This window comes from Pectinophora gossypiella, chromosome 19 (assembly GCF_024362695.1).
Source record: "Pectinophora gossypiella chromosome 19, ilPecGoss1.1, whole genome shotgun sequence".
Taxonomy (NCBI): Eukaryota; Metazoa; Arthropoda; class Insecta; order Lepidoptera; family Gelechiidae; genus Pectinophora; species Pectinophora gossypiella.
Genome location: NC_065422.1, coordinates 189664 through 210589, shown reverse-complemented (window position 1 = coordinate 210589; position 20926 = coordinate 189664). Strand labels below are relative to the sequence as shown.

Genomic DNA, 20926 nt, shown 5'->3' with positions numbered 1-20926 from the left:
TTCGCACGAGAGTTTAAACAGCGTTGCGTTATAACCCGGCATCGGCGCTTTTATAACGTCCTCAATGTGATCATTCATACGAACGTTTTTAAATCACTTTCGTCTCGTGCCTCGCTTTAGTAAGACGTGAGAATGGTTTCTGCTAAATTACTAGCAATAGCGGTTTGTGTTGCTAGAAGACGAAGAAAGAAACAAAGGACATTCTGGGTACATCCTCTGAATGAACAGAGATACTTAAAAGGACAGTTTGTGACACTGTACGAAGATTTGAGGCAATTTCCCAGTAAATTCTTTAATTATTTTCGAATGAGTATAACAACATTTGACGAATTATTGCAAATAGTGGGGCCTCAAATAACACTCCAAGATACCATCATGCGTTTGGCGATACCACCTACACTACGACTGGTTGTAACACTGAGGTAAGTAAAATAATAAAACCAATATTACAAACAAAACATTATTTATTATTAAAAAACTTATTTAAGACAATCATCTGGAGACAAGGGATATTCTTCTGGCGAACTTATGTTGAGTAATAAGGGACTTTGAACTGTTGTTGAGCTTAATGAGTCGGTATTCGATGGAGATGGACAAATATTTGGGTTGAAAGTGGTAAAGTAACTTTGGGCGGATTGTGGCCTAGAACTTTGTGCAGTTAAATTAGCGGGCCGGTACAGTTGATTCTCTAAAATCTGAATTACAGTCGATCGATGTACAGGATTAATGGATGAGGATTAATGCAAAGATAGTGTTGGATTGGACTCTGACTGCTGCTGATACATATTATGGGCCTGAGTGGATGTTGGTTGTGACTGCTGCTGTGGTGTGGTTTGACTGTACATGGGCGTTGATTGAGCCGAAAAGTTAGAATTTGTGTGGTTCCAATACGGTACAACGTTTGGTCTATTAAATGGTGTTTGGTTTTGCTCACTGTTATATATATTATGCGACTTATTTGTGAAAGTGCGAATTACTTTCAATATTTCGATTTTAGCTAGCATTTTGTTATCATCGTCCATCTTTTTAAGTGACTGAACCAGTGATAAACAGTATGTCTTATCTTCGTCAGCTTCAGATATTTCATTGTTCATGGCCTTCAGAATTGCATCCTCAAACGAGGATGTGGTTTTCTTTTTCTTCTTTGTGGTCTCTGAAACACTACGTGTGACTGTGGATGATTCAGCGGGTGAATTTTCAATGTTTTCAATATTTTCCTCCGAAACATTTGCTGGAGTACTGTAGTTTCCGGAAGTTTTAGCATCCTTGACGTGTGGAATTAGAAATAGTAATTGGTCGTAATATCTATATTTTTTTCTCTTTTTTGCACCTTGTCCTGATGCTACTTCTTTTTGGGCTTGATACTCACGCCGGAAGTTGTCCCTTAAGTGTTTCCACTTTGCTTGTATGTCTTTGCCTGAAAAAGATAAAAAGTAATACTTTCTTAGATTTTCGCGACTCGAACTCATAATAAAACTATTTTTACCGGATTTTACCGGCAGACTGTCTACCTGTGACCATGATGCCTGCAAAGGGCTCGAAACGTCTATACAAAAAACAAAATAAACGCGATTAAAATCCGGTAAAAATAGTTTTCTTAAGATAAAAAGTATCATAAATTTGTCATCACATTTTATTTGTTACAGATTTTTAGCATCAGGCAACAATTTTCATGATTTACATTACCAGTTTCTACTTGGAGTGTCTACTATACATTACATTATTAAACAAGTCTGAGATGCAATATGGAATTGTTTAAAGCCTATGTATATGCCAGAAAAATCAAAGGATGACTTTAAAAAAATATCTGAAGAATTTTATCAACGCACGAATTTTCCCAATGTAATAGTGGCCGTCGATGGCAAACATATTGAAATGGCAAAGCCTAATCAAAGCGGTTCACTGTACTATAATTATAAAAATTACTTTTCTATAGTTTTAATGGCAATTTGTGATGCAAACTATTGTTTTACTTGCATTGAAGTAGGAGCATACGACGGCTCCACTGACTCAAACATATTTAAAAATACATCCTAAAAAAAAAAAAATCAAAAATATTTATTTTTTCAAAATTGGCTTACAAAGTTAGCGCTTTTTGAACGTCAAACATAATTAAATTACATATTATGTAACTAGCTGTAAAACTACTACCACATCGGAATCTGTAACGCTGAGGGAAAGACGTGGCCAGAAAACCTCCCAGCACAGGGCCCTAGTCCTACTGTTTCATGTTTTCCTTTCTTTTCTTTTAAACCAGTTTGTATTACATAATTTATAGACTTAAATACAATGGTATTCCAATTACAGTCGGTGGAAGGAAAGTGAAACATAAAGAGTTTATGTGACTTTATCACAGAAACAGTGTTTTATGAGCTCCCTGACAGAAGCAGGCCTGTCCACATACGCAGCACCCGATCACGAGTTGACGCGAAAGCCAGCCATCGCTCCCTTCGCACATTTTTGAGGGAAAGGTGCGACCCGACTTCCGGACGCCACCGCGTACACGAACATTTCGAGGCGAGCATGCACCACTTATATAAAGAAGCTCAAAAATCCTCCGCCTGGATATAAAAAAAAAAGTCTACTGTTCAAATATCATCAAGTGTTTCACAATCCTTTTTAATCCACTTACAAAGTTATTTCAAATTCAGTATTTTAGGGCCAAGTTTTTATTGCAAACATTCTTGTCTTTCTTGTGTTGAGCTGAAGTAATCCATTTAATATTATTATCTTTAAGATAGTCTCCTACTTTATAATAAGCTTTACTGATTAAAGTAGTTTTTATAACATTCTTAAACATGTTTCCCGAAAGGCCTAGTACATCTTCTGGTATCTTATTATAGTATCGCACACACAGCGCTACAAATGATGTGCTAATTTTGGATAGTCCTATGTGGCAACACTGACGCGTAAATGTCAAGACGCGTATCTTAGTTTTAATTTCGTATTTTTATTATAATCATAGTTTTTAGTCGACTAATTTACTTGTATTTGTGTTAATTTTAGTATATAAAGTGTGTAAAATAGAAATTTGTGTATTTGAAGTGGAAATATTGGTGTAAATTCAAATCAGCTGATTGTCGTACGGAGACCAACGGACACCGACGTTACAAATTCGAAAATACGGACTAAAACCTGGGGAGTATTGCTTTGTTCCATATTATTACATTAGCTAGCGATAAATATTATTGCTATAACATAATAGTACACAGATCACACCAGAGATTAAAGTCCAACCTCACACCCGGCGCCGTTGTAGTCTCGCTTTGTTTTGACGTTAAGTAGAAACATAGTTGACGACAAAAAACGGAAACACACAATGTTTTTCTATTTATTTACACACTTACAATAACATTATATTGTTGGCATTATATTGTGTATTGTAGCAGTGTAAAACATTACTTTTTACTCATAGGATACAAAAGGTACAAATCAATAGTACAACTTCTTCGGGCTCTCATGTTCAAATGGGAGTTCCTCAAGGATCCATTTTGGGTCCGTTTCTTTTTTTAGTGTACATAAATGATTTACCTTATGTAGTACAGAACCAAGCTGACATTGTGCTGTTCGCGGATGACACTTCTCTTATATTTAAAATCGACAGAAAGTTAGAGGAATTTGACGAAGCAAACAGCGCTGTGTCGCAGGTTCTAAGTTGGTTTACAGTAAATAACCTAGTTCTAAATGCTAAGAAAACGAAGTGTATTAAATTTGTTCTACCAAACGTAAAGAAAGTAAATAATAACATTAAAATTAACGACGAGAAACTAGATTTTGTTGAACACACAGTTTTCTTAGGAATTACTGTAGATTCAAAACTTCAATGGGGCCCACATATTGTATCACTAGCGGGCAAGCTAAGTTCAGCAGCATATGCCGTCAGAAGGATCCGACAACTCACAGATGTACCCACTGCTAGACTTGTCTACTTCAGCTACTTCCACAGCATAATGTCTTACGGTATTTTGCTGTGGGGTCGAGCCGCTGATGTAGAAACTATTTTCATCATTCAAAAAAGAGCAGTTCGCGCTATTTATAAGCTGCGTTGTCGGGACTCTTTGAGGGAGCTGTTTAAAGAAATAAATATACTGACGGTCGCAAGTCAATATATATATGAAAACATTATGTATGTACGTAAAAACTTATCTCTCCTTCCGAGAAACTGTGAAAGGCATACTTACAATACAAGAAATAAACATAAAATTGCTATTCAAAATTCTAGATTAAGTAAATTAAATTCATCTTTTTCGGGGTTATGTATACGTTTTTACAATAAAATACCAGATAATATTTTAAATTTGTCAGAAAATAAATTTAAAGCTCACGTGAAGCTTACTTTATGTAAAAAAGCTTATTATAAGATTAATTACTACCTAAATGATAAAAATGTCTGGTATTGAATGTGTTCCTCTAGTTATTAAATAACTTGTAATCTATATCCTCATTGGTTTTTAAAAGATGTGTTGCTGTTGCAGTTTCTTGTCATTTCTTCTCCTCAGCCATAACACCTTGCGAAATGACGTAAATTCAAAAATGTTACATTGACCTTCAACAAGTTTATCCATGATAATTACATTGAATAAATGATTCTGATTTCTGATTTCATCATTTAACAGGCAATTACAATCGAGCAAAATCAATTTACCAGAACCGAAAACACTACCGAATGATCCGAATGGGAAACGTATGCCATTTTTATTAATTGGCGATGAAGCTTTTGCCCTATCTGAACATGTTTTACGACCGTATCCAAACCGAAACTTGACTGTACAACAACGTGTTTATAATTATCGACTAACACGGGCACGAAGAATGATTGAGTGCAGTTTTGGTATTTTGTCAAACAAGTGGAGAATTTTAACGAGGGCTATAGATCTTCAACCCGATCCTACGATATCAGTAGTCAAAGCATGTTGCGTTCTACACAATTTTGTCAGACAAAAAGATGGATTCCAATTTGATGATACTTTGTTTGACAGTACAATGCATGGTCTACAACCAACAGGTCTAAGAAGTAACCACACGGGTCTAAAAATACGTGAATATTTTGCTAAATATTTTACATCGCCACAAGGTTCTATTCGGACTTGGCAATATCAAGCTATCAATGTATAGAATATGGATGGACATATTATTATAAACGAAATAAAAATATAAAATTAATAAAAGTGTATTATTTACTTACTTCGGCTAATTTTTTCCTCATTGGTGAGGGTTTCCCAGTCTTCTGAAAGTTTTTTGGCAACGTCCTCCCAGGTATTATTTTTCATAATTTTATTTGAGTATTCTGGCAATGTTTTTGCGTATAGAAGTGGCCAAGATTCAACTTCTAAAATAAGGACTTCAGGATCTACAACCCACGACATCATACCGACGTTCTCGACAAGCACGCCCGAAAAAAACAGAACAAACACGTCCGACCGCTTAGAGATCGCGGGGCGTACTGATCGCAGCGCTGGCGCTTTTTTAACGCTCGTGTGAATAATAATAAAAAGTTTCATACGGCCTATTCCCAACGCTCTGCGTTGAAAATGCAACACTGCTCGATAAAAAAGCGTCGCGTTTTAAAAGCGCCGACGTGTGAACACGTACTTGGGTATGCATATGTTCTATTTGAACGCTTTTTTAACGTCCGTCTCGTGCGAATTAGGCCTTAGTCTAGTTAGGCAGTGAGCGTGTTGTGAATTTAAGCCTGTAACTTATTTCAGATCTCTAAAGACGATGATAACCATTGTGAAGAATGACATGCAAAGGCTATTAGAACCACATATCAACAATTTTCTGACCATGACCAAGAGATGAATATGATAAAAGTCTACCTCATGAAAGCCACACTACTTTTCAAAGAAAAATATTTTCTTTGGAGTTGTAGGTATTATAGTGAAAACTTAATCTTGACTTCTGTTCTGCATAAATGAGAATCGCACTTTGCCAGGTATGTATGCTTAAACTATTATCCCATTAACCCATTTCTTTGAGCCCGAATATCTAAATGTTCAATAAAGTAGATAAATTTCAAACTCATCGGATTACATGCGTAATAGGTCATCCATGTGTCTAAATGTAAAAAATAGAGCCTACTATTACTACTCCATTCCACCAATCTACTCATTCTTATATGAGAGTATTAACTCACACTTACTCTCCTTCTCAGGGCGGACAGAGCAAAGTTTTGGCACACAAGGTGTACATACATTGCAATATACCTACTATTATTATATAGTCACTATTACTCTAATATAAAATAGGTCATAATGGTACACTTGTTTGCATCTCAAATGATGAACACCAGTTCAAACCCTGGTACCGGACTTGCATTGATTTATTTTAAACAGTTCACATCTAGCACAGTTGGCTCGACCATTATAGGTAGCAATACGGCCTATCGTTAGCCTAACAGAAAGCTCGTGAGGTGCGTGTGCTTAGTTCATCTTGTGATGAATGTTACTTTGACTACCTCAATGGGATGCAAGATCTTGCTTATGTTATGTTATTATATTATCTGTGATACATAGATAAACTATAATACCTAATGGGTGGTAGAAATGTTTTGTTCTGAATATCATTGCCGATCAAAATTAATGTGCTATTTTAATAACTATTATATTTTCATTTGTAGGTAACATAATGTTTGTAGGTAACATAATGTAGCGAGTACCCTGGTTGAGTCAAGATAATATAAAATAAGTGGAAAGATAATGTGGCCCAAGTAGTAAAGGAAAGGATGTGCAAACAGCAGAATGTGAATCTGGCAATAATGTGCCTGTTTAAATGAGTTTTAGTTGAGTACCAAATAGTTACCTAGGTTTTCCTGGGAAAAACACTGATCCAGCCTTTCTGATTCAACTGAGTTTTTGTATGGTTTTGAATAAATAACTAAACAATAGAAATGTGTCTTTTTTATTTTACTATCCCCTTTCCATTACATAGATAGATATCATTTAAAGTAACTATAAATAATTAATTATTCATTACAATTTATATAAAAGTACCTAGTATTAGTATATGCAAATTAAGATACCTACTTCATTATTAAAATTAACAAATTTAATGAAGTTGGATTTTTTTTAATGACTAGAATGAAAATACAATAAATATTCAATTAAACTACTTCTTTAATTCAAAAGGTATTACATTTTGTTATTGTTAGATACAATACTAATTTCTTTTTTAAAACTTTGCATTTTGGCGTGTCTTCAGTAATTGACAACCGTCTTCTCTTCGGCGTGTTGCACTGGTACTGCCTGCTGGCGGTACATGCTACTGCTGGCGGCTCCACGAGCTCTTCAAGTTCGCAGTCGCGAAGCCGTTTATTTTTGTACACCTTTTTCGGTGTCAGTACTTTAAAAGTACCTGATGAACCTAAAAAGAAAAATAGTATGTATTAAATAATGTCGTGAATCTTATTTTCTTGTCGTGGGTGGAATACCAGCCTAATCAACCCTAGTGTCAGGGTTATGATTGAGTCGCCAAAGGCCCCAAAAGGTGAATGTAAAGCAAAGTTGTTGGAGGTAACATACCTAACATAAAGGAAGAAAAGGGCAATTATAACATTCATTAAAGTAGGTAGGTAACTAACGTATTAACGTAGCCATTTTATAAATATTAAAATGTGTATGATAAGTGATTCCTAAAAGATAGACATAGGTAGGTACTTATAAAATTCCACAATACATTGTTTTGTTATATCTCAAAACCATTAGGCAGCTTTTTCGATGAAAGCTCCACTAGTCTTGATTTTTTCGGACATAGATTGAACATCAGCGCTCAAAAAGTGGGACGCAAAGTTACTGTTAATATAGCGACGTGACAGTATTTCTTCGCGGTGCGCGATTAGGCGCCGAACTGGCAACATGCGAAGTGCGTGGTAAAAAGTTGCAAATATAGAAGTTCAAAGAAAAAAATATATAACACTTCTTGTAAATCATGACATTGGTGCTAATTCCTGTAAACACATCTAACTTTATTTTAAGTTATATCTGTCATTATTATTTTTTTTCTTTTGAGTTAGCCGCCAACAAACAGACGAGCGAATGGCGTGGGAGCTTTGTTTTATAATATTATTATAATGACAGATAGTAGGTACCTACCTACTTAAGTAAGTGGAATGATAAGGCTTTATTACCTACATTAACTCGATTCATCTGCCACACACGATGCGCCAAGTCATCGTGTGTACCAATGTAACCTACCTACCTACCTATAAAATGTATGACGAAATCGCCCACCAATGAACTATTTATTATAACACTGCCCGATCCTGATGCCCGAGCCCGCGATCTCGACGCATCGCGTTTGGGTAGTTTAATAACCGTTATAATATATATGTTACTGTAAAAGCTCGAACTACGGTAAATCTTAAGATTTAAGTGTAAGTCTTAGGATTTACCGACATGAGTTGGTAAATGTAAGTATTTCTGAAGATACGACGATGTTTTCGAGCTTTTACCATTCGAATTCAGTATATGCTAGGTTTTACCACTGTCAGCTGGTAGATGTTGGTTTTAGGAATAAAACAATGATTAATTCTTAATTATTTACTTTGAACTATTAGACAAAACAGGTACATAGTATTTTAAAGGTATCATAATGATAGTAATAAGTACAAACTAATACCAACTTATTTAAATTATTCTGAAAAAACACATAACGTATATCTCTGAATATCTCAATCTCTATCATATCTAACTGAATCAGTACTTCTCTATTTGGAATTTAACAACGACATACAAAACATAATGCTTACAAAAGCTAGTCAAACTTAATTATTATTTTTTTTATTATTTGGTTTAAAAGTAAAAAAAGACAATCAAATGTGATTGATTAATAGGTAAGGTACCTAAAAAAACATTTCACTTGTTACAACAAGGATTGCTGCTGTGGCATTTAGAATTACAAAGTAATCCTGATGATCTGCAGGTGCATTTTTTCGTCGAGCATTTTTTTTGACAATTACATTTTTTGAATCCTTGTCCTCCAGTTAACGACAATTTTCCGACAACTTCTCGAAGACTCACTTCTTTATCCGTAACAATTTCTTCTATCTTTATAAAATCTTCAGAGCATGCGGCGAACTGATTCTTGGTGTAAAGCTGTTTTAGTATTCCCATTTTGGTACCTAGTTGGTAAAACTCATTGTCCTTTACGTCTATCACAACTGCAATAATGCTTTTTGGGTCAGTTTTAGCTCTGTCAATTTCAGGTACTTTCAGTCTTACATTTTGGCCCACTTCCACATTTGAATATTTATCAGCTGACATGGTTTTCATTTTTTCAGCTTGGTTTTCCAAATTAACTTTTGCTTTTGTTCTTATTGTTTGAATAGATTCTATCTTCTTTGGTATTGGATCTTGTTGAGCTTGAATAGCGCTTTCTGTCTCTGAATCGGTTTGTATTTGAAAAGTTAGATTGGTATCATCACTATCATCGGTTATTTGTTTTTCTGTGGTCTGTTCCAGTGCAATAATTTCTTTTTCTTGTGTTTTGTTGTTCACATTTTTACTGTTTCCTTTTTTTATTCCTTCTGACTCATTACCAACCACGTTGTTTTCCTTGTCCTGTTCTATCATATTTTCAACATTTTTTCGGGAATGCAACACATTTTCCAAATCTTCTTCAGATTTTAATAGTCCAATCATATCTTTAGGAATAGCTGATGTCGCAATGCCCATTTTCATTGGACTACCAAACATTGCTTCGTAAGGAGAGCATTTGATTCCCTCATGATATGCTCGATTTTTCATGGCCTGGATAAATTTCAAGCCTTCTGACCACTTTGTAATCTGAATGGTTTCCATCCACGTACTGAGCATATTTTCTATGTCTTGATTTGCACGCTCTACCGATCCTTGACTCTGGCTATGCCTTGGCTTTCCGTGTACGATTGTAACGTCTGGCCACATAGAGCATAAATTTTCAATTATTTGATTACTAAATTCCCGACCATTATCGGAATGAAGGATGTTCGGCGCTCCAAAAGTGGTAAAAATATCCAATAGATGATATGCGACTTCAGTTGCGCGTTTAGTTTGAAGTGCACGAAGGATCACGAATTTAGTCAGATGGTCTTGATAAACTAATATAAATTTATAATTCCCGTCAGGATTAGTTTGTAGATCTATGAGATCTACTTGACAACGTGAGTTCATTTCACTATGAAGTATAGGCTTAATGACAATACCCTTTTTCAAAGTCCTCTGTTTCTTTTGACAAGGTTGGCATAATTTCAAATATGTCATGATAGCCTCAACTGTAATATTATTATACTTGCGGTTACATTCTTTGAGCATCCTTGTTCTTCCACCGTGTCCAACAGCAAAATGCGTTTCTTCGAGAATGTTAAATAAATCGTCGTAACAAACATAATATTTGATTTCTCCATTATCTTCCTTCATTGGGGCAATTAGCTTTTCTTCGCCGCCTATAGTCAAAATATCATAGCGTTTTATACGCCTGTAATGAACAGCTTCCTTCTTTTTAATGTTCTTTGCAGTTTTTACTTCCTCTAAACACTTAGCGTATTTGTCCTTATCGAGATAAAAGTTATTATCTTTCTTGTTTGCCACAAGCTCGTCCATTATTTCATAAAATCTTTGCTTCATACTCATTTTTATTCACAAATAACTTTTAAACACCAAAAATACAATTAGAAATCAATTTATCGTGCGAGTTCAAACGTGTCAAACGAGCGACTGAGGCGAGCGGAGTGGCGGAGACGGTGCGCGGGTAGCGGGAGCGGCAAGCTACAAGTCGATGCGCTGAGCACGTTATGACATGTTTTGTTTTTCAACATTTACCGTGCCGTTAATGTAAATCCTAAGATTTACCAACGGAATGGTAGTAAAAGTTCGAATCGCAAATCTTTTGGGACATTTACCATTAGGAATTGGTAAATCTTAGGTTTTACTGGAATATCTTAGGATTTACTGCAGTTCGAGCTTTTACAGTAACATATATACCTATAAGCCCTGTAAGCGCGGTGCACTGTTTTGTACAAGATTGTAAACAACTACGTCTCAATTCCGTGTGTCGAGAAACTATAGACTTTATGTAATTATAAATATAAGATCCATTCTGGCTTGTTGCGTTGCGCGAGGTCACGTGTTATTACGATTGTAGGTAAGTAGGTAGGCAGGTACCTACCTACTGGCTGAGTCGCGCAAACGCAAATGATAGGTACGTACGATGCGATGCGATGCGTAGTAGGTACCTAGGTATGTAGGTAAATCTGCCTGTATGTTTGTTACCTCTTCAGGCTTAAACAACTAGTTACGTTAGTTACAAACATTACCTACCCATCTACGACAATCGCCGTCTGCCTAAAGTTGAAAGCGAAAAGCTACTTTTTCTACCTATAGCTACCTAACTTACCTAGGTAGATACTTACCTATTAAGGTATTAAGTAGGTATTATAGGTAGTAGGTAGGTATCTTGGTAAATTTCTGTTTTCATAATATTTTACGTCTTTAATTATTTTAAACCCTACAATTTATGTTAATACGGCTTTATTATAGTTTAGTTACGGAAAATGGTTCGGAATCGAGACGTCTATAGGCAAGGCACCTATCGAACCTTACTATCATCACAGCCCGGACACTTCATACAAACAACCTATCCCCTACTTCTCTAAGTTCTAAGTTCACTAAGTTCGCGCACGTACACTCCCGTGCAAAAAAAAATGAACTTTTGATTATTTTCTTAACTTCATTAAAAAAAACAATGATTATATTATTTAATTATGTAAATAAAACTAAACTTATATTATTATAGTTTATTAAAACTTATATTATATTATTATAAGTATACAGTACATCCAAATAACGATGAATGTTATTATCTTAGATTGTTATTGGTACATGTTCGTGGTCCGACATCATTTCAACAATTGAGAACAGTTGATGGACATCGGTGTGCAACTTACCGTGAGGCATGTCAACTATTGCAGTTGCTCGAGGACGATTCGCATTGGGATAATACGCTCAAGGATTCCATCATATCTTCATCGCCGCATCAAATTCGTACATTGTTTGCAATTATAATATCAACATGTTTCCCCTCGAATCCGGAAGATTTGTGGATGAAATATAGGGATGACATGTCTGAAGATGTGTTGCATCGTGTGCGTTGTCAAACTTTGGATCCTACACTACAAATTACTGCAGAAATTTATAACGAGACATTGATCGTGATAGAAGATATGTGTTTATTGATGGCAAATAAAGTATTGTCGTGTAATTGGGCCTGACAGCACCCAATCGTTCTATGCAAGATGCATTTAACCATGAACTTCGAAGAGAAAAACAATACGATACTGAAGCATTGACCGAAACAGTTCGCACAACTGTTCCACAATTGAATGAACAACAAAGGATTGCGTACGATAGTTTGATTCAAGCTGTGAATAGTGGATCTGGAGGGATTTACTTTCTTGATGCTCCCGGGGGTACTGGAAAAACGTTCCTAATTTCATTGCTATTGGCAAAGATCCGATCGCAAAATGAGGTAGCCCTAGCGTTGGCTTCATCTGGAATAGCTGCAACTTTGTTAGAAGGCGGACGAACTGCACATCCGGCCTTGAAATTACCTCTAAACATGCAAATCAACGAAACACCGGTTTGCAACATCGCCAAAAATAGCGCTATGGCGAAGATTCTCCAGATATGTAAATTGATAATTTGGGACGAATGCACAATGGCTCACAAGAGGTCGCTGGAGGCACTGGATAGGACGTTAAAAGATTTACGTGACAACCAAAACATTTTTGGTGGAGCCATGATTCTGTTGTCAAGTGACTTTCGTCAGACTCTTCCAGTTATTCCTCGATCAACTGTTGCTGACGAACTAAACGCATGCCTAAAATCATCTAATTTGTGGCGGCACGTAAAGACACTCCAATTAACAACTAACATGCGAGTGTTTTTGCAACAAGATCAAACTGCGATTGTGTTTTCGAAGCAGTTGCTAGATATTGGAAATGGTAAGGTCGCAGTTGACACATCGAGCGGATTAATAACACAGATTTCTGTCACTTCACAGACTCGAAAGAGGAGCTTATTCAGCGTGTTTTTCCGGACATAAAACAACAATATAATGACCATAATTGGCTGAGTGAACGAGCAATATTGGCGGCAAAAAACAAAGATGTCGATGACCTTAATGTGACCATTCAGAATTTCCTTCCAGGAGAGTTGATTACTTATAAATCAGTTGACACAGCTACAAACCAGGATGACGCAGTCAACTATCCCACAGAATTTTTAAATTCATTGGAATTGCCTGGACTACCACCACATAATTTGCAATTAAAAGTAGGATCAGTTGTCATCATGCTGCGTAACATAAATCAACCTAGACTTTGCAATGGAACGAGACTGGCTGTGAAGAAGCTAATGAGTAACGTCATCGAAGCCACGATCATCAAGGGAAAATATAAAGGAGAGGATGTCTTGATCCCGCGTATACCGATGATTCCAACGGATTTGCCATTCGATTTTAAGCGTTTACAATTTCCCGTGCGTCTGGCTTTTGCTATGACCATCAATAAATCGCAAGGCCAGTCATTGCAAGTTTGCGGAATCAACTTGGAGTTTCCCTGTTTCGCGCATGGACAATTATACGTTGCGTGTTCGCGCGTCCGAAAACAATCATCATTATATATTTACGCACCGCAAAAAAAGACAAGAAATATAGTTTATCAGAAAGCTTTAAATTAATGAACTGTATATCCAGCTACTATGTACAGCAATGGACATCTTTTGTCCGATATGATGATGATGATAACTTCTCTTCACTTGGCTCGCCAGGATTTAACGGAGTAGCGAGAGGCCTCGGTGACTCGGACAAGTCTGGTTGAACCACAATATTGCCGATGTTGTGTTGATGGCTTTCTTCTATCTCCTCCATATCCTTAAGGTCTTCGGCAGTTAAATTAAGTTCAGAAAATATTATGTTCTCAACTGATGATGACATTGTTGAGTGACTGAAGTTCGGTTTTGAAAGCAGTTGTTGTTTGACTCGCTTTTTCTGTTCCTTAGCCCTATTTAGTCTTATTATTCGGCTCAAATTGTGACCGCACTTGACGCAAAACTTGAAAGTATCAGCGGTTATAGTGAAGCATTCGTCGCATCTTAACAATTGTTGTCTGCAACTAGGACAGGTATTACTGTTGTTCTGCCGTTCAATCCATTTCTTACAAAACAGCAATGCATTTTAAAAGTTATTACTTCTGAAAAATAGTTTTGAAATAACAATTATATTTTCTTTGAAAGTTTGGTGCATTTTAAAAGTTATTACTTCTGAAAAATAGTTTTGAAATAACAATTATATTTTCTTTGAAAGTTTGGTGACAGTGACAGTGAGTGTTGCCTGGTTACTATACTACTATTACGTTTAGTAATATGGCGCAATCGATAAAGACCGAAAAAAAATAGACTTTACCTTATTTGTTAACATAACCCTGATTAAAAAAAAGTATTGAAAAGTATTGAACCCAGGCAAACTGTATATCTATATTCTATGTATATATATACAGTTAGTGGAATCCAATACTTTTCAATATTTTTTTTTAATCAGGGAAGTGTCTATAATCTCATAACGTGACTTATGTGACATACAAAATAATTATGAACATTATGCTGAACATGTGTACGTGATTTACCCACTTTTTCCGCACACTATGGGGCCGATACTTAGACTATCTGAGTATCTGAGCATGATAGGTTTTATGCACACGTTTTAAGTGACGTTTCAATACATTTTCGCCCTATGCTAGGTGCTCTGATAATGCCTTTATAAGGCTCTAAAATACATATGGTGATACGACGTTAACCGGGTCATCTTGTATTAAATATAAGCTTATTAGGCGAAGACCTAAATTTTAATATAAATAGGTATACGAATTTTAACAAACATGTACTTCAATACTTCAACAAAAAAGGAATGACCCCGGCAAACAGTGATATAGCGACACAAACAAACTTTATTAAAAATGCAACCCAAAACAAATTTAGGCAACTTGTCCCTATGAAACGCTACAAGCGCGGAATTCTGAATCCTATGGGCTCATTGATTAAAGTAATAACAGGAAATTTGGATAATGACGATGCTATTAAGTACGACAAATTGATTAACGAATTACAATCACGCCAGGAAACTGTCTCTAGAAAAATAACATTAATCACTGAAATGATGGAGTCTTTCGTAAACAATACAAATGCTACCAGAAACAATTTCATCCAGTTAGACAAAGCAATACGAGAACTTCGGATTAAATTAAACGAGACAAAAACATCATTACACCACGATAAGATTATACAAGTGTATAACTTATTCTTACATAACTTTCAGATGTTATACATTAGGCTGGATGAGATCGAGACGGCAGTGTCTTTTAGTAAATTAGGAACTTTACACCAATCCGTTATAGATTCAGATGAACTATTAGCTACGCTTAAGAAAGCAGAGAAAACTGTTAAAGGAGAATGGGCGAATCTGGTCCAAGAACCTCCACTGATGAGACTTATATGTAATGAAAGCTTATGCTTTCTCTATGAATCTGGCAAAGTTCTATCAGATTCTGTCCCGGGGTTCTTTTTTTACGGCCATGTTTGTCCTGGCTAAAAATGTGATAAAATACAGTGGGAGCTAAAATCGGCTCAAGATTTGTTGCTGGATAACTAAGTCTACATAAATAATTATGTATCATATTGTATATCATTTTAAAGAGGATCTTTTCCAGAATCCGAAACATAAAAAAAAAAACAAAAAAAAATCTTTTTGTAAGCGAATTATAGTCAATTTATATCTGCAGCGCCATTGTTTCTCGGTAGCTAAGTTCAAGTTTCATGCCTTTTACCCCTTCCAAAAGTATCTTACCGATTTTTTTTATATTGCTTCCGGAATTTGATCTGAGTGATAATAACAAGAAAAATAAATAAACACCTCTCCGATAGAGACCGGCTAAGCTATTGCCTATTGCAAGAAATCGTCATCATTAGCAAGTCATTACGGTATTGCATATTATAAGCTTATCAGCAACTTGGAACTTGGTCCAAGAACCTCCACTGGTGAGACTTGCATGTAATGATAGCTTATACTTGTCCTATGATTCTGGCAAAGTTCTATCAAACTCTGTCCTAGGGTTTTTTTACGGCCATGTTTGTCCTGAGTGTACAGTAGTGGACTGCAAAATCACCTCAGGATTTGTTGTCGAAAAACTATTTAACTAAGTCTATATACATAATTATATATCATAATGTATATCAATTTTAAAGGGGAAGGTTATCAGAATCAAAAACACAAATAAAAAAAATGCATTATGTAAACGACTTTTAGCCAACTCACGTCCGTAGCACCATTTTTCTCAGCAGCTACGTACGAGTTTCGCGCCTTCCAACCTTTCCAAAGGAGCCCAATCATTTTTTTCCTTCTTCTGATATTGCATTCTTAACCTGACAAGTGACAACAAAGAAAAAAAAAAATAGATACCATTCTGATAGAGGCCGCGTAAGCTATGGACCTATTGCAAGATAACGTACTTACTCAAAGGCTAGTCATTATAATCCAACAGACGTAACATGATTAGAATGCGGCGGGACGGAAATGTAGTACATCGCCTTATGCGAAAGAGACGAAATATGTGTCTCTTTAACACTAACAGCAATACAACTATACAACTATACAGCTTAGTACGAGAGAAACAAGAAATAAGTCATTCTAATCAAGATGCAATACCATGACTCTATTGTATACAAAAGAAACACATTTATTAAACAAGTTCAGGCAATAACTGGTGCAAAAGGCGGCTTTATTGCCAAGGTAGCAATTACTATCAGGCAACCTTACGTTTACGATACATTTGTTGTACCATTCGGCATTGTTTATAAGACAAGATATAAGCCTGGATTAATAAAACAAGATTGTGGTGAAAGAAAACATACTACATTTGCGTCCTCCCGCATTCTAATCATGTTACGTCTGTTGGATTATAATGACTAGCCTTTGAGTACGTTATCTTGCAATAGGTCCATAGCTTACGCGGCCTCTATCGGAATGGTATCTATTTTATTTCTTGTTGTTGTCACTTGTCAGGTTAAGAATGCAATATCAGAAGAAGGAAAAAATGATTGGGCTTCTTTGGAAAGGTTGGAAGGCGCGAAACTCGTACGTAGCTGCTGAGAAAAATGGTGCTACGGACGTGAGTTGGCTAAAAGTCGTTTACATACTTAATGCATTTTTTTATTTGTGTTTCAGATTCTGATAACCTTCCCCTTTAAAATTGATATACATTATGATATATAATTATGTATATAGACTTAGCTTAGTTAAATAGTTTTTCGACAACAAATCCTGAGGTGATTTTGCAGTCCACTACTGTACACTCAGGACAAACATGGCCGTAAAAAAACCCTAGGACAGAGTTTGATAGAACTTTGCCAGAATCATAGGACAAGTATAAGCTATCATTACATGCAAGTCTCACCAGTGGAGGTTCTTGGGCCAAGTTCCAAGTTGCTGATAAGCTTATAATATGCAATACCGTAATGACTTGCTAATGATGACGATTTCTTGCAATAGGCAATAGCTTAGCCGGTCTCTATCGGAGAGGTGTTTATTTATTTTTCTTGTTATTATCACTCAGATCAAATTCCGGAAGCAATATAAAAAAAATCGGTAAGATACTTTTGGAAGGGGTAAAAGGCATGAAACTTGAACTTAGCTACCGAGAAACAATGGCGCTGCAGATATAAATTGACTATAATTCGCTTACAAAAAGATTTTTTTGTGCTTTTTTTATGTTTCGGATTCTGGAAAAGATCCTCTTTAAAATGATATACAATATGATACATAATTATTTATGTAGACTTAGTTATCCAGCAACAAATCTTGAGTCGATTTTAGCTCCCACTGTATTTTATCACATTTTTAGCCAGGATAAACATGGCCGTAAAAAAAGAACCCCGGGACAGAATCTGATAGGACTTTGCCAGAATCATAGGGAAAGCATAAGCTTTCATTACATATAAGTCTCATCAGTGGAGGTTCTTGGACCAAGTTTCATACAAAAGTGCCCATTGTCATTTGTATACCCTGTAGATTTAAATAATTTGGTTAAGTTAGAGCAGTCGATAGAGATGAAAGCTTACGTAAAGGAAAGTCAGATAACATTTATTTTGGAGATACCCTTGATAAGAAATGATAATTATGTGTATTACAAAATTTTCCCTTTACCTATTTTGAATAATTTTAATGAATCAACCCTTATAGTCCCAAAGTATCCCTATATCCTAATGAAGGGGTTGAAAGCAAGGCCGTGGCGTGAACCATGCAAAGAGCTGGAAGAAAATTACTACATTTGTGAAGAATCAAGAATACCAGACCTGGAAGATGAGTGCATTGTGAACCTTATACAGTTTACCGGAAACACCACACAATGTCATCCTATCGTGGTAAAAATTGAAAAGGTGAAATTAATACCACTCCAACCAGACAATTGGATACTGTATTCAAAAGAAAATTCATTAGTTACCCAAGTCTGTGAAAAAGAAGTATCCAGACATCACGTTCAAGGAACTTATATACTCACCATAGACGACAACTGCGATGTGAAAATTAATGAAATGATCATAAAACCACGACAAGTAGAGTATCACCAGATGCACCCTCTACCAGTTATTCACATACCTGAGTTTACAACCACGTCACCGAAAAAGGAAAGCCGAGCCCTGAACTTAGAAGATATGGACCTGACTAATTTACAGATACTTTCAGCTATCCTGAAACGTGAAAATGAAGTGGAAAGCAAAGAAAAAGTTAGTGCAGTAAATGTGGAAAACATCAGTGTTGGAACTCTTATGCTCTATGTAATCTTACTTATAATCATTTGTATTGTACTTTATTATTTTAGAAACAAGATCTGTTTTAGGCTGCTTCAAAATCATCAGTCGAAAAACTCCCCTGATAATTTCGAGCTTAAGGAGGGAGGAGTTATACCTACCCAAGGCGCTGACATTGTAGTAATGCGAGCCTAGCGCCCACGCACATCCGTCGCGCCACCCGATGACAACGCGTAGACATAAACATCCTAAATTTACATTGTAAGTTAGAAGTAAGATAGTAATATGCTTTGTTTTAACAATCAGCCTCATGTAGAGCTCCGAGCTAATAAAACGTCTAATTAAAGGGTATAGCGAGGTAAGGAAGACGAAATGGCCCCCACGGCCCATGACGGAATTATCATTTGTACTGGTATTGGCACTCCAAAAGAATACGAAATGTAAGGTCGTTGACCCCTGACCTTGTCCTGTCTTGAAGGGACTACATTATTTGATAAATGTGAATGTCAGTCAAGTATGGGTCGTCTCAAAGCTATAGTGGAACTGGATTTAAAGGAAATGTTTCCCAATGTAGTAGTCGCTATAAAGATATTTTTAACGATGCCAGTGACTGTAGCTTCCTGCGAGAGATCATTCAATAAGCTCAAATTAATAAAGACGTACCTGCGCTCGACGATGGGCCAAGAAAGATTGTCTGGCCTAGCGATTTTGTCGATTGAACGCGACATAGCACGGCTCCTGTCGTATGACAATGTAATCAAGGACTTCGCAATGAGAAAAGCGCGGAAAGTAAATCTTTGAGTAGGTAGCTGTCCTTTTTTTGTGATTACGGTTTACCTTAGCCTTGGGTCTTTACTATCGTGTACTTTGTGTCATTTCTGTATTTGAGCAAATATTTTAGAATAAACAATTTTTATCTTAAAGAAATCTACTAAGTACCTATACCTTCGTAAACAAAAAATAGATAGATTTTAATGCACATTTGTCAACTTTATTGTCAGAGCCTGGTTAGAGCATTTTTCAAGGGCGCAGTTTTGAAAGCTCGCGCCGGGCGCATAAAAGGCTAGTTACGGCACTGTTTCAACCAGTCTTAGATAAAGTATTTGCAAACTTTTGATGCAACATCGAAATCCTATTACACCACTTTTTCGGTTCGATTGGGTAATTTTTTGACCATTCGGCAATTTTAACTTATCAAGGTAAGCTAACACAGACTGTTATTTTAATAAAGAAGTTGTCATCAAAATGCTTAGAGCATATTACAGCACTTTTAGGCGGTTCCCAGTTTGTACTTCCACATGCTTTAACCCAATCAGTGCGTTCACATTCTTGAAGTGGAAACCTTTAATGACAACAACATATTAATAATAATAGACAGTAAGTATTTGGTACCACTTGATATGACTTTTTTGTGAAAATTTAGGGTAAAAATAACTGGTAGGCAACACTAAAATTTCGTGGTGATTTTATAATTACAGAAAAAACACGAAAAATCACCTGCAATTACACTGGTATCTCTTTCTAACACCAAATTGAAGATTTTACGAGAATAAAACACAGAAATAAAGAATTTTAAGGTATAATTTAATGGAAATCGTACCTGTGATGATGTACACGGACTGCTTAGATATGTTCTGTTTTCACACCCTAAAACACTACATACTGGCATTGTTATTATTCCGCTATTGTTTTTGTCCAAAAAAAGTACTTGGAAGCTAAGAAACACTAATAAGTATTTATTTAGAGTAAAAACGCAGGATCAGTTAATTGTTTGCACACAGACTGTTATTTTGACGTTTTGTGGTCAGGTAAAAACAGGTTACAGCGACAAGGACAAATAAAAGATAATGCTATCCCCTTTTTTCTTACGGTTTCTGTGTTGGCTTATCTCTTTCTAGTGCGAGTGAAACAAAAAACATTATTTAGTCTATTAGTTTCTCTGTCTACGATTTGTGACGTAAATTGTCTGTGGTCTTCAGCCCTCTCTCTGCATGTCGATGGCTGCCTCGCTATGTATTTTTTAACTAAAAAATAAACTCTGCATTATATCACAATCCATTTTATTTATCCGACCTATGTAAACCAATAAATCC

At 36.0% G+C, this 20926-nt stretch overlaps 1 protein-coding gene across 2 annotated transcripts; it reads right to left on the bottom strand.

Moving 5' to 3' along the window:
* Nucleotides 1-41: 41 nt before the first annotated feature.
* LOC126375541 (uncharacterized) lies at nucleotides 42-19356 on the bottom strand. Of its 2 annotated transcripts, none has more exons than XM_050022520.1 (2): nucleotides 18995-19356; nucleotides 42-1417 (listed from the first exon to the last, which is right to left on the bottom strand). In XM_050022520.1, the coding sequence occupies exons 1-2, from the start codon at nucleotides 19221-19223 to the stop codon at nucleotides 738-740; spliced, it is 909 nt and encodes a 302-aa protein (XP_049878477.1). In that variant the 5' UTR covers nucleotides 19224-19356; the 3' UTR covers nucleotides 42-737. The 2 variants fall into 2 exon arrangements, with proteins under 2 accessions (XP_049878477.1, XP_049878476.1); XM_050022519.1 differs by lacking the exon at nucleotides 18995-19356 and adding an exon at nucleotides 5186-5501 and having other exon boundaries at nucleotides 738-1417.
* Between the last annotated feature and the right edge of the window lie 1570 nt (nucleotides 19357-20926).